At 39.4% G+C, this 14,709-nt stretch overlaps 2 protein-coding genes across 3 annotated transcripts; both read right to left on the bottom strand.

Moving 5' to 3' along the window:
- Positions 1-4,174: 4,174 nt before the first annotated feature.
- Positions 4,175-8,414, bottom strand: si:ch73-109d9.3 (uncharacterized). Of its 2 annotated transcripts, none has more exons than XM_067498206.1 (4): positions 8,123-8,414; positions 7,907-8,049; positions 7,673-7,781; positions 4,175-6,647 (listed from the first exon to the last, which is right to left on the bottom strand). In XM_067498206.1, exons 1-4 carry the CDS (start codon positions 8,412-8,414, stop codon positions 5,515-5,517), a joined length of 1,677 nt encoding a protein of 558 aa, XP_067354307.1. In that variant the 3' UTR covers positions 4,175-5,514. The 2 variants fall into 2 exon arrangements, with proteins under 2 accessions (XP_067354307.1, XP_067354306.1); XM_067498205.1 differs by having other exon boundaries at positions 4,175-6,656.
- A 125-nt stretch (positions 8,415-8,539) lies between these two features.
- si:ch73-109d9.2 (uncharacterized protein LOC565042 homolog) lies at positions 8,540-14,668 on the bottom strand. Its single transcript, XM_067498207.1, has 4 exons — positions 13,709-14,668; positions 12,591-12,706; positions 12,314-12,422; positions 8,540-11,683 (listed from the first exon to the last, which is right to left on the bottom strand). The coding sequence occupies exons 1-4, from the start codon at positions 13,962-13,964 to the stop codon at positions 10,521-10,523; spliced, it is 1,644 nt and encodes a 547-aa protein (XP_067354308.1). The 5' UTR covers positions 13,965-14,668; the 3' UTR covers positions 8,540-10,520.
- Positions 14,669-14,709: the final 41 nt, after the last annotated feature.

Below are 14,709 nucleotides of genomic sequence, written 5' to 3' on the forward strand. Positions count from 1 at the left end.
TTTGCTGGCAATATAAATACAGTGACTGTTTTGATGAACGTAATGAATAATTAAGTTACCAGCGTGCTGGCTCTCTTAATGTGAAAGGTATGTGGAAACACATCAATCCAGCTTTTTGATGGTTGCACGTAATTAATAAAGCAGAAGACAAGCAGCTACATTTATTTGGTTGCTGCAAATCTGAAAGCTGTGATTTTTAAAACATAACTTAAGTTAAAAACTGGAACAGGCCCAGCGACTTAAGAGGTAGCAGCTGCTGCCGCTGCTTGATGCTGCCCATCCCTAAATTTCTTCATGTTATGAATTTTTTATTTTATTTTATTTATTTTTTTTGAGGCCACCCAGGAATACAGAAAAAAGTTTGTCGGGCTTAAGGAATTGGCTCCTTTTGTAATTTGGTTGAGAATCGCCATCTGATGGCTGACATCCTAAGGCTCCGCTGTCAGGCTCTTGATGTGACTTGTCATGTTTATCACGAAGTTCAAGTTATCCAGCCGATCGATATCTTGCAGTTCTGGAAAGGTCTGGCCTTTGCTTTGCAGGAAGCTTTTCACATATTCTACACAAGCAGCAAACCATTTCAGGACGTCCCTCTGGACAGCTACCAGACTTTGTGACGGAGCATCACTGTCCAAGTCATAGCATGCACAGATCTGGTGGTGGTTTAAGCTGCTTGCCATTATTTTGTTCACTATGTTTAGTGTTTAACCATTCCTACTTTAATTTGTTGTGTAGGAAACATATTTGTACAGTTGGATAATGTAAGAATGATTTAATCTTTCCATAAATGTAAAAGGTGAAATGTGAAAACAAAATTGACAAAAACTGGGAGCTTCTAGAGAAAGGTTTAAGATCGACATGGGGCTCCGGAGCCATGGGCTGCCAACCCCAGTGCCACCAAATGATTACAATTCATTCTGAGGGCAACAAACAGTAAATGGTACCACATTTCAATCTTGTCTAGACATTTTGAAAACTATTCCAACTTTTATTAGTGGTACTGGTGGGAAAAGTCAGGAGATCACCAAAGTCAATAGGATTCATCCTCTGGTACCAATCAATGTCGGTACAAAACCTTACAGCAGTGTATTAAGTGTGAAATAAAGTTATGATCAACCCACAAAACTATACCATCCCTAGAGCCACGGCACAAGCGTGGTTAAAAAGTTCCAGATCTAGTTTTAAATGGAGTTCAACATCAAGAGAGGCCAAAGAAATCTCTTTGTAAGTACACTGCCGGCTCATAGTAACTTATGAGAAACAAGGAAAGTAGTGCCAAGTTCAGTGCTGCACTTACTCTTTCATACACACTAAAAAAGGTGAAGCTCAAGGACGTAAACCTCCTATTAAGGGATTTAGTGGACTTACAACAAATGGGAATAAAGTTAGAAGGAAGAACACATCAAAGTACAATTTATTCAGCTTGAGCTGCTTTTATGAAATATGAAGGTGCTATGAATAAGGCACACGAGACCTGCAACACTTGGCATATATCTTCCACTCTGCACTCTGTAGCCTGTTAAGCACTGACTTTAATACAGAATTTATTTGACACAGAAGAGAAAGACATTTCTTTCAAAGTATAGCAATCAGTTCATTTAGGACGGGCCATTATTTTCCAAGTTCAGTCGGGCACTGCTAATACTACTGATTAACCTGTAGACTTACAACAGGAGGTAAATGGGGAGGCAATTCGGTGTAATATCAGGAATTTGAGCTGAAAACTGTAAAGAAATTGTAATTCTTTGTCTTCTTATTCAAAGCAGTATTATATTTTGATATCTGCGTTTCTTCCTTGTCTGCCTGTTTTCTCATTTTCCTTTGTCTCTCCCAGGTCAGCGAGACATTAACAGTCCCTGCAATGAAAGGCAGGGGCTGAAAAAATCAGGAGAATGTGCTGAGCTGCATGTTACAGTTTAACATACAGTATTAAAAAGCAGTGGGACATTGCAGGCAAACTCAAGTCAAGCCTTGATTGTAAATACACAGGGGGTTTTGTGTTTGCAGGACTTAACGCACGCTATGTTTAGGTCGTTTAGGGACTGAACAAAAACACTTTGGGGAAGACGGAGAATGGAAGCACGAGAAGAAGTTGTTTTTTAAATTAGTAGTAGTGTGAATTCTAACTTTAAGGGGTGAGAGCAGGGAAAAGACATAGAGTCCATATTTCTTTTCGGTTTCGTCTTTTATATTTTTGAGGATATAGGTTGCTGAAAGTGCACAAGACCTAGAGCTCAGAGATGCCTGCTGTGGCAAAAGAGTCGCTGTACGGATGAAGTTAAACATTCAACTTTAAGTCAACATTTCTACCACAGTAGAAATAAATTAACCAAGGATTTGTGAGCATCAGTTGTTGGGGATGTGAGATAATTTTATTTCACACATTGTAATGCATTTTAAATGATTTGCTTCAGATGACAAATCGAATCCACTGTTGGAGGATTACGGTGAAGATGTAAAGAGTAAAGCATCCCCCTGGACAGAAAAACTATTGTCAACTGCTCCAGCTGTCCAACATTTTCATCAGCTCTAACCAGGCTGTGGAAAAGGAGTTTTACTCTTTCAACTAAAGACAATGGATAAGGTCATAGCTGTGTTATTCTGGAGTGGTATTTGATGCCGATCTGGTCCGAAAGCAGATAAACCGTTTATTTACGAACGTTCTCGTCACATGATTTTGTAAAGTATGTTGTAAAGTTTAGTTTGCTATTATAATGACCATATTACAAGCTCCAATTAAAACTGGGTCGGACATCTTCTTTGAGGAGGCTGACAGCTTCATACATGCTCAAAACTTGATAATGCCCCATACAATTTCTTCAAGAAAAATATGTGTTAAAACTACTTCAAATTAATTGCCTGCATTGGAAGCAATATTGGTTCTATAATTATACTGTGTGTTTCATAGGACTTGCAAGAATCCTTATTGGTCAAGTGCCACACCTGTAAGAAATGGTTTGTCATGGGCATGACGAGAGTGTTTTATTGTTATTTTCTATTATTAAACTGGAAGCTGTTGTTCATGAGTGCATATTTAAATGTAGTCCAGTCTTAAGTGCACATATTATACCAGGATGTTACTTTTCTGTCCACCCTGTCAGAACCCGACTTCCAAGGTGATAAACTGTCGTCCTCCACTACAAACAGCTACTGTGAACCTCATGCAAACCAGACAAGAGGACCTTCTCTGCAAGGAAGAATGCACACTATGTGAGTTTGTACTGCAATAAACTAATATGGATTTACTGTCCGTAGTTCTCTGTTCTAATATTGTCTGCAATTTTTTTATGGGGTCAAAATAATTTATAAAGTTATTATATTTGATCAGATTTTTACTTGTTATTGGGAAGAAAGTTATTACTATTATTATCTCCTCAGCACAAACTGGGAGTGATCACAACCTGACATCAACAGTCTGAGGCAGAGGGGAAGGAAAAGAACACAAACACATTAAGAAGCCACTTAAAACCTGTGGCTTTCCGCGATTTTCTCAGATATGCAAACAGATCCGACAGGAGCACTTTTGCAACAGACAGAGAAGAAAAGAACAAAAAGCAGCATTCTATATCTTGCTGGAGTATCTCAAATATACATTGTGTTTGCCAACATACAGGAATGTGAATATATATACAGGAATATGATAATACAGAGCGAGCACTCCCACACACTAAACTCATAAACAGCTGATGTTTGTCACAATCCCCCTCAGAAAACCTCCACTATCTGACATACTTACTGCAAATTCAGTTATGTAGGTATGTTCATATAACTTCCTATTATTGGATTCAAACATCAAAAAGGGAAGATATCATCTGAACTGAGCACCACACAAACACAAAACGACTTTAGACTCTGCTTTTTCTCACCTTGAACACAAGATTGAAATGTTATGTGTGATTCTTGCAGAGTCCTGACTCTTAACTACACATATAGCACATCACACTTTATTCTGAGAGTGGTCATGGCCTGAACACACAGATGGACTAAAACTTATCTCTAGACACCTTTACTCATGGATTATTAATGAAGTGTTTACATTTTTTTATTACATTAGCAGCCAAACAAGTGGAGTCGAATCATTTAACCTGTTATGCTCCTACCTGCGCTGTGGCCAGTGTGGGAGGCCAGTTTCCTCGTATTTGCACAGTTGCACAAGTGAAAGGGCGCCACCAAGTGGTCATACAAAAATATTGACTTTTTTTTATTAATCATTTTTAGCAGATACAGTATGAACTTATGATGAGCACAAATTTAGGAGTTACAGTATGTTCTTGGTTATAGGTGAAGAAGGTGACATATTCTTACCAGATCAGTCACACCAATAAAACCACCTGGAGGTTTACATTTAAACCACCAGAGGTCAGTCCCATACACAGCATGATAAACGTTTCCATGGTGACTTGTGTCTTACCACACAGTGTACGGCTAAATGTAATATTTAATCAATTGCAGTAAAATTCATTCAAGTGTTCAGATAACATGTCAAAAAACAGCGATCTAATGCTTTTATAACGTCTGACTAAATGTGGTAAAATGACATTCATAGAATTAGAAACTAAAAATGAACGGTGCTCAAAAATCCAATACTCCGGGAAAGCATTTGCAAGTGCTTTCTAAATACTCTACAAATACCAGCCCTAAATATATAGTCTAAAATTTACTTACAATATAAAGTACAAGTAAAAAAAATAAAAAGTATTTAAATGTGCTGTTGATAACATATATTCCTCAGTGTAATCCAGAAAAAAAAAAAAAGATAAAATAAGCTAAAGCTGACAAATCCTAGGATATAAAACAATATTTCTCAAAACACTGGTAGTGGAGGAAAAAGAAAGATTACCTCCGAATTACCTCCTTTAAGTACACATTCTTAGTTACTTGCCACCTGTTAAAACGTACATGTTCAGCTAAAACTACTATTCGAAATTAAAAGGGAGCCACTCTTTTTCATCAAACTGTAAGGATGAGCGACAAACAGATCTCGGAAAGCATTTGCTGATCTGTTTGCGTATAGCAGCCTGGGACCTACACTAACCAGCCTATGAGACCTCTGGTGCTGTCTTACGTTAATAAGATTTCCATGGCAAAGAGAAATTGCGTTCCCTTTAGAAACATTTTACATAATTGAAATGCTAAATTTGACCTTTAGTAGTTTGATAATTACAGACCCTGATCTAAGGTTAGGAAGTGCATTTGTGCTCACAGGCATTGTGCAAGTGAAAGAATGAAAGAATTTGGGTTTTCCAAAAAATAAATAAACGTTTATTGACCAAAAGTTACATCTGATCTATCTCTGTGCGTAACACATTTTTATTCTTTAAACACTAAGACACTCTCAGAAGTTATTTGACGAATCTTTACGAAATGCACAGAGGACAATCACTTTAAGAGACAATTACTGAAGATGCATTTTTGCAATGCACCACGGAAACTCACACAGCAAAGGAAACACTGTGGCATCTTAATCTAAAGAAGAAAACCAAACTTGTCTTTTTATTCACTGGCTGCCCATTTTCATACATCCAGATGGATCCTTTGGTGACGTTTCAGGTTACACTTTTGGGTGAAGCGCTTTCCACAGGCCACGCAGCAGTAAGGTCTCTCTCCGGTGTGAACCCGCCGGTGGGCTTTTAAGTTGCTCAGTTTGGTGAAGCTGCGACCGCAGAGTGAGCAGCAGAAAGGCCGCTCACCTGTGTGAGTCTGCAGATGGGCCTTCAGGTTGCTGGGGTGTGGAAAGCACTTCCCACACTGGCCACAGCGCAGTATATGCCTGGGGCCAGTGTGCAGGTTAGAGTCTGGATTGGGGGATTGGTTGGTTGACTGATGCTGGGTTTTGATGCTGACCCATTGGGCACTGGTTCGTGAAAGTGCTGCCGCTTGTTTTTCACCCAGTTGAACTCTTTGGACTGAGACTGAAGGAGATTGAGCAGATTTAGATGTGGTGGGAACTCTGTTAATGTTTACAACATGAGCTGCAGACAGTGCTGTTGCACTGTTAGAGAGTGTGTGAGGGGTTCTTCTTTGCGGCCGGTGAAGATGTTGTAATGCAGCTTGCAATCTGAGACCTGTACCCACTTTGGAATGCAGCTTCATCACCTCCTGCATTTTAGGGAAAACGTGGTTCTGCTTGTGCGCATCTGAGCTCACCCTGTGCTGTTTCACTAGACATGAGACAGGTGTCACTCCTGACTTTTTAGTTTGCCTCTCTATGTGTTCCGTTACATTGCACCCATCAGAATCGACAATAACCTCCTGCTTTATTGTCACACCCAACAAACTGCTGTTTTGCAGTCTTGCATTAGGAGACCCGGAAGTTACATTTTGATCTCTGCCTGGGGGGACTTGACCATCGGCTATAACAGAGTCAGGTAGCTTGTGCTCTGTGCGCTTTAGAGAACTCCTAGTTTTGGCTGGATCGCAGTCCTTGTCAGATGCAAGTGTGGGTTTCTTCAGCAATCCAGCAAGATTGATTGATTGATGAGATTGATCTGTGGTCATGTGTGTCTCCTCCAATTCCTCAGAAAAAACATATACAGCAGATTCCTGTCTGTCTTGTTTAATGACATTCCTTAAAATGTCGTCATCGTTTTCTTGAGTTTGTTTTGGATGTGCCTCAGCCATCCCACTAGTACTGTGGGGTCCTGATCCTGTTTCACCTACGAAATAAATTGAAAACAAAGGTTACATTAAGAATTTCAGCTTCCTTTTACAGTAGGTTGACTGTTACCAAAAGGTTAAGTTGTTCAGTTGCCCCAGCTAATGAGATCAGCTCAAATTTTTTTCTAAACCCTGCTTGTCTTTATATTGACCTATTCAGAGGCGCTCTGTGCCAGCAGACAAGCCAGGCTGCTGCTTGGGCCCTCAGGCCAGTACGGGCCCCCGAGGGCTGACAAAAAGTCAAACTATGCACAGCACTGACTGTGTGCAAAGTTTGCAACGACACTACCAGTCTCAGACCTCCCTCAGAGGACCCCCACTGTCACTCAGCTGCAAGTAGCGCATGATTCAGTGTAAACAAACAGGTCTAATGAAACAAGGAAACTCCAGCTGATGATAATAATCAGCTAACATAATCAGCTACAATAGTTTTTTTCTTTGGTAAACTGATGCAGGCTGTGTCCAACTGTCAAGCTCTGAAATTTATTTGCAAAGAAATTTTGACAAGTGTATTATAAATCTCTGATGTATTACTGTAAGTCATTGTGCTATGTGCAGTATGGTTTGGTGTGCATCTTATTTTATTCTTCATATCTTAAGCATAGTGGTTTTATGTTGCATACATTTTTGTCTAAGGCCCCACTTGACTGTAGGATCGCCACTGCACCCACTTATTTTTTTTTTATATTATATTAAGAGGACATAATTTTTCATCTTCAAGAAAAAGTGGTTTATCGTGTTAGGGTCTGTACAAAGAGTTTTCTACATGCAATGTACAGTACTCAAAATGAGCAGCAGCCAGGAAGGTAACAGAGGAGCAAATAGATCATACTACATATCATAACGCAAAGTTATGTGTCCTCATACTACAATGATTCCATCTTAAGAGAGTCAGTTAAGTCAAACTTGAAACTGACACATCACTAGGATAAGGTTAGTAACCAAGTTGCTACAGTGTAATTAAATATGTTCTTTGCAGACAAAACACTAAAAATAAGCGCAGCACATCACTCACCATCGTGAGCACTGCTCCACCCTCCTAAATGGACAGAAGTACAAGACAGTTTTTTCATAACTTCTTCCTTCACCTCTGCGGCTGGCAATTTATTGTCCTCTTCGGGTTTCTGAAAATCACACAAGAGCATAACACGAATCATCCTATCGTGGCAGACAAGTCTCGTGCTTCTCACACCACCACTGATGAACATATCCAACAGCCATTCTGCTGTGAGCTAGTCCCCTGACCCACCTGTGCAGTCCTTTCAGGAATGTGAGTTTCTGTAAGACTGCCTGCTGCCTGAGGAGATGCTGATATGACTTCCCGTCTGCAGCTTCTTGGCCACCTTTCCACAGGGTCTGCCTCTGTTTTCACACCACCACCTTTCAAAATATCTGTGGCAAACAGAAGCACTTTAAGTATTACTTTATTAAAATGTGAACTGCTGTTAAACACTTGACATCCTACCATCCTGCTGGCTTTCATCTGCAGTGTCAGCAGACAGCTCCACACCATCCCTCCGACAGTCCACACATCTTCCACCTTTGCTTTCTTTCCCATCTCGGTTGCTTATGTGGTTTTCAGCCCATTTCAGCTGCAGCTTTAAGGACTCCACCTGCTGGTTTCTCCGCTTCACCTCCTCCAAGAAGCCGTCCTCCACCAATCTGGTTACTTCATACATTGCTGTCTTTACCACAGTCTCCATCACGTCTGAGAGTTGGGTTTGGAAAGTGACAATAAGAGTGTCCAGGTCCGACATGATCAGTGACCCGGGTGTACTAGCTGCTACACAAAGGAAATCCGTTTGTTTGTGTAGGTAATTAAAAAAAAAAAGGGAGATAACCCCACTAACAGTTATGTTGCAAGTTGTTTTTGTTGTTGTTGTTGTTTTTAATAATTCTACAACGTTGGTCAGGTTGTAGCTAAGCTACGCCGTTATCTGAAAGCCAACACATCTCCTCCTTGTTGTGGCTATTGCATGTATTAACGACCAGATGCTCATTAAATTAGAAACGTCACAAGTTTAAAATGACGATACTCAGTGCGTTGTTTCCTGACATGATTTGTGTTCATGAACTGTCACCTAGGGTTAGCTGTAACTCCCTAGCCTGCCGCTAGCATTCCTATGTTTACCTCACATTAAGAGCGTCAATTCCCCGACGTCCAAAAGCCAACAAATCATACATTATTAATTTATAAACTACAGTTGAAATTAACACGTTAGTCTAGTTCAATGTTGGTTTTCACGAGCAACGATTGTTCAGCTAAGAATATTGCTATAGACTAATCGTTTAGCCAGTGTAGCTATTCAACAATCGATGGTACTCCTCGGTTTTAGCACGTGATGTCATTACTGCGCAGTACGGTGGCCTGACGCTACCTGAATACTGTGAATTACAAAACGCGTTTTAATAAAGGGAAACCCATAGGCTGCACCAAGCAGACACCTGCAGCTATTTGATCATAAGGAATCTTTTTAAAATCATGTAAAACATTTAAACTCGACCACTCTTCCAACAACACTCAACTCACAAAGAAGCAAATGTTGTATTGTTTTAACACAGGGCATATAATCATCCTATTATTTATATTATTGAAATCAAACATTTTTGTCTACATAACACATCCACACAGGGCCTCACGTTATGTAAAAGGAAATTTTTTTCATACATGTGTAAACGCGTTAATGTTGTATTACAGGTGTGACCCACCCAGCCACCAAGGGCCACCTTGGTGCCGCTCCCAAGCCTGGATAAAATAGGAGGGTTGCAGCAGGAAGGGCGTCCGGTGTAGAAACTCATGCCTAATCAATATGCGTAACACGATCCGCTGTGGCAAACTGAAAGCTTTTGATCTTATCCATGTTCTGGGAATTTGCATACATTTAGTAAACGATAAAGAGCAACAAACTATTCCTGGTCATTTATTTTCTGTACAGTGTTTTAAGATTCACTTTTTTTTTTTTTTTACTTCCAATATAAATATTTGTACTAGGTAAAAATTCTCATTGTAGAAATTGTGTGCAAAAGCGGAATTGTTTAGATTCAATTACATAATAAGATTTAAAAAATGTATGAAATTATTGCTGGTTAATTTGCACACAGCAAACTTGTCAGTTTCCATTTTTTAGATTTTTGCTGCTGTGTGATGGCAACAACTCTTTTATAAAGTCAAAGAAAAGGAGCCACACTCTAGATGGATACTGAAGTCTGACTGGCTGCCATTGGGATGTCAGGAGGAACAGCTCCTGCGTTTGGTGGTCCAATGTAACTCTGGTCACAGCCTAGAATCAGTGGAGCAACTGAAGTTATGAGGACATCTCCCCAATATGAAAATACATCTTACATAATCTGGAGAATTCTGAAACATCCATATAAAATTCATAGAACAGTGGGAGCTTTCACAATCCATACACACAGAATTAAAATAAAAAAAACTCTCATGCTGTTAAGCAACTGCTTTAATTTATGTGTTTTAAAACATCCTTACCTAGAGTAATGATAAAAAAGAAATATACAGTGATAACAGATTTTAATTTTATTTTGAATATGCAATGAAATCACAAGGACATATTTTTTTTTTTTTGCTCAAACTAAATAACGAAATATCCAGCAACTAATGGGTACAAATAAGACTTTTGTAACTGTTTAATTAAACATAAGAAATATGTTGTTTGATCTTTGTCCTTCAATTGAACAAAAAATAAAAAATAAAAAAAACTGAAGAAAGTAAATGAAGGACATGTCTTAGAGTGGGATGTCTATAAAGAACCCCCATGGTTCAACTAAAATCCCAGCAAGCTTTAAACCGCCCAACAACACAATCTTAAATTATCTTACATTGTTTTAAAACGACAACCCTTAGTTTAAATGTCTGTAATGTGTTTGCGTTGATGTGATTTCAGATGATCCAACCGTTTGAAGCTGAGGCCACAGACAGCGCAGCAGTATGGTCTTTCCCCTGTATGGGTGCGCTGGTGAACTTTCAAAATGTCGGCCCGTGTAAAGCTCTTATCACACATAGTGCACCGATGAGGTTTTTCTTGTGTGTGAATTCTGCGGTGCAACTTTAGATTCCAGAGACGGCTGAACTTGTTCCCACATACAGTGCAGCAGTAAGGTTTGTCCCCAGTTTGGCCACATTTGTGTGTCTTTAGATCCGAAAAGGATGGGAAACCTTTACCGCAATGGCTGCAGAGGTGAAGCCCCTGCCCAGAGTGAATCCTCTGGTGGACTTTGAGGTTACAGGCTTGAGTGAAGGTCTTTCCACATTGAGTGCAAGAGTATGGTGGCCCTTGTCCAGTGCCTCTGTGTGTCTGCTTATGGGCCTTTAGCAAGGCAGAATCAGGGAACGACATAGAACACTGGTTACAGTTATGTCTCCTGCTTCCCCTTCCCCCTGCCTGATGCTGTGCCCTCTCTGCCAAGTGTAGGCTATCACTGTATGTGTCTGAAGGCCCATACAAGTTCTCTGTGCTGTCTAAAGATGGGTCAATGTGAAGGCCTTGATCACGGAAACTCAGCCTGCCACCTGATTCACCAGACACATGTTCAGGGTATAAGATACTTGGATCCTGTAGATATCCTTCCTCGTTAATTAATAAGCAGCTGAACTCTCCACTTCCATCAATGTTAGTCCTTGAGGATGAGCCTAAAGGTGAATTTTTTCTAATCCGTGGGATGTCTGTTTGGTAAGCTTGATGCTCAGCTCCTTCGGGTGTTTCCACATCTCCCTCATAATGCCCCATGTAACTCAGACTCTCACCCAGGTGTGATGGTGATCCCGATAACGCATCCAAATTACCCATGTCTATCATACTTGTGTCTCCATAACTAGTTTTATCAAAACTACCCAAGTCCTCCATGCCATACCTGTTCTGGATAAGAGGTTCAGACTGATCACCTGGGTGCCCATCTTGGTCTGATTCTGGTCGCTGGTCAAAGCCAGCTTCCCAATGCATTTGGCACTTAGGGATCTTCTGGTCACTGAAACTTTTACTGGGTCCTGGCAAACCGGATGCATCTGTTTCTGATGAATGGAAAAAATGTAAAGGACAGTTAAAAGATTTGTTTTCTTCTGAGATTAAACAATGAACTAAACCACTGTGACCCAAAACACTCATAAACACTGAGAGAACTTAATAACAGAATGCTCAAGGGCAGTCACATCAAGACCTACAAAAAGCACTTGATTGCAGTGACTTGCTGTGCTACAAAATCTCAAAGATTAACAAAATTTTGTCCGCGTCATCTTTGTTTTTGCATTATTTGTAAAATAATGCTACACTGAAAATCAAGGGCAACTTGTTTGTTCTACTATATTTATAGAATAGGAATTACCAATTACTTTTGTCAATTTCTACTTATTTCAAAATAGTATAACACTTTTAGCCGTATCTTTATGTATATTTAAACAACAATGACAAATTATTATATATAATAATGAATGCTCTCAAATATTTTGAAAGAACTAAATTTATCTCTCAGGCATATTCCTGGTGCCAGCTGTGGCACCTTGAAATCAAGTGCAGAATGACCCATTTGCTTGAAGAGTGAAGTGTAACTATTATGCATTACACAACATTAAGCAGCATTAGATGCATATCGATAATTAATGCATAACACATATGAGTGATTCTGTATCTGCATACAGACTGACCATCAAAACTGGCTCCCCATCTGTCTTGGGACTCAGTTGTCTCTTGTGTGATCTGAAGAGCCTCCTCCTTGAGCAGCTTATCCAGCTTTTCAATCTGTATACCCGCAGACTGAGTGACATGCAGAAATAAGTCATTAGTAGCATAAGTTAAATTTTACATATTTGTGCTGTTATCCCTTCTAAGTGAAAGTTACAGAAGATAAAACACAACTAGAAGGCTATTAATTCTGCTAAGTAAATTCCCAAAGCTTATATAGTGTAATAAACTATCTTCTACCTGCGTTGCTTTGTTGGCACTTTGGAGCTCTGGTTTTGTCTCTTCCACTTTGTGGTCCGGTGTTTTTCCATCAATTTCCTGAGAACTGCTTATTTCTTCTTGTTTCAGACTTTTCCCTATAATGCAAAATAAGCATGTTCCTTTAACAACTATGTGATTTAAGTATTTAGTCAGCTGGGGTATTCTACTTGTTTATAGGCTTTGCAGATTTCTCAAGATAAACTATCTAAACATTCAAAGAAATGAAATGTTTCAGACTGCACAAAGTTCAATGTGATCCAAAATATCACATATTTGATCAAATATGGATAATTAAAAATGCTAATTCCACCCTTAGAGCACCACAGATCACTCTGAAATATCTTTAATGACTTTTTATATTTTGACCCTTTGGAGCTAGCAGAAGTAACTAAAAAGACAATATTCACTACTTCCATTAGGCCTATAGCATATGTGTATGTATTATTTACAATATTCAATATTCAGTCGTATTCAAACACCTGATGGAAAAACCTGTCTTACCAGCTGCTAATTGCATATGTATGTTCATCATGTAGTTTGTAAACGGTACTTCTGTTTCTTCTTGATCCGATAATTTAAAGCTGGTTAATCTGAACTTTTGCAGTTCAAACAAAGTCGAGAGTACTCAATTAGGTACACAACCAAACCACATAGTAAAGTTCGGAGCCATGAAATCACAACAATGAGCTGAAAAAAACTGCTAAAATGCTCTGTATTTTGAGGACTGATTTGAGAAGACCTGCAGAGTCATGTGGCAATTATCTGTGGGCTTATGCATATTAACTTTGTCCATTTCCATTAGTAAAATGGTGATTGTTGGAGTTATAGCTATTGCAGAAAACCTTTGTTGACCGCATTTTAGATGTGTATATTTTCTATATCCCCTCCCTCTTTTTTTAACATATAGTTATTAAAGATGATTCTTTACAATCCCATAACTGATCTTTCATCTGAAAAGAGCTCAGTCAGTAAGTCAAGGTAACTGGTGATGCAACTGGGAGAAACGGGTGCGCATTTAAATGCCCTTATGACAAAACGAATGGTTATTGAGGCTAAACAGTAAATACATGACTAATGTTAATTCCCCACACACTGACCTGTCGTTCTCGTTTTCTCCTCATAGGACATCCCGATTCTTCCGCAGTCAACACATTTCCCCCTCCTGTCTCCATCTCTTCGGCTCTCTGACCACTTCAGTCTTCGCTTCAATGACTCGACCTGTTCTCTGCATCTTGTTACTTCTTCTAAAAAGCAGTCCTCCACCAGCCTGGTGATCTCATACATGGCAGCCTTGAAAACAGTTTCCATGACACCAGAAAGCTGGGACTGAAATGTTACTATAGTCTCCGTCATCGTGCCAATAAAATGTGATAAGATAGCTCTTGACAGTCTTTTATTCGTAATAAACCGAACAAAAAGCAGCTTTCGACTGGCACTTTAAAGTCTTGAATAGAGTGACATTTTTTAGGTAACAGGTAACGTCAAACTCCATACACCGAGTTTCTGTTTCTTGAAGCAGGCTTTCAAAATAGTTACCTATAAACAGCTTGTAGACGCATGATGATCCACATTTACCGTTTGGTTACGTCCAACTTACCAAACCCCACATTCAGTCGTCTGTAATGTCAATGTTAGATTGCTAGCTTGCTATTATAGTTTTTAATCGGTTAGCGTTACAGATGACGACCGCCAACTTTATCCGATGGCAATAATTAAAAACACAAAAGTAACACATTTGAAATGCATTTATGTTAAATCGCTGATTTTCAAGCGCAGGCAATTTGGTAGCACGGTAACGCTACAAATTGTCTTTCGACGAGCTATCGCGTTTTCTCCTGATTCCGTAAACAACCGCACTTCCGGTTTTTAAAATACGGATCGTGCCTTAGGACAATCTTGATCTTTTCCGCCGTATTAATGTCTTTAAAAGAATTACGGTTCCTAGACAATTGTACATAATAGAAAATGGCTAGCAGGCGAAACAAATTCTTATTTTTACTTGCCAACTGAGCATATGTAAAGATGTACTTTTAAAATGTACGTTGATTAACGGATTTTTAACTCAAATTCACCCCCCCACCCATCCCCACCCATCCCC

The sequence above is a fragment of the Channa argus genome, chromosome 3 (assembly GCF_033026475.1).
Source record: "Channa argus isolate prfri chromosome 3, Channa argus male v1.0, whole genome shotgun sequence".
Classification (NCBI taxonomy): domain Eukaryota; kingdom Metazoa; phylum Chordata; class Actinopteri; order Anabantiformes; family Channidae; genus Channa; species Channa argus.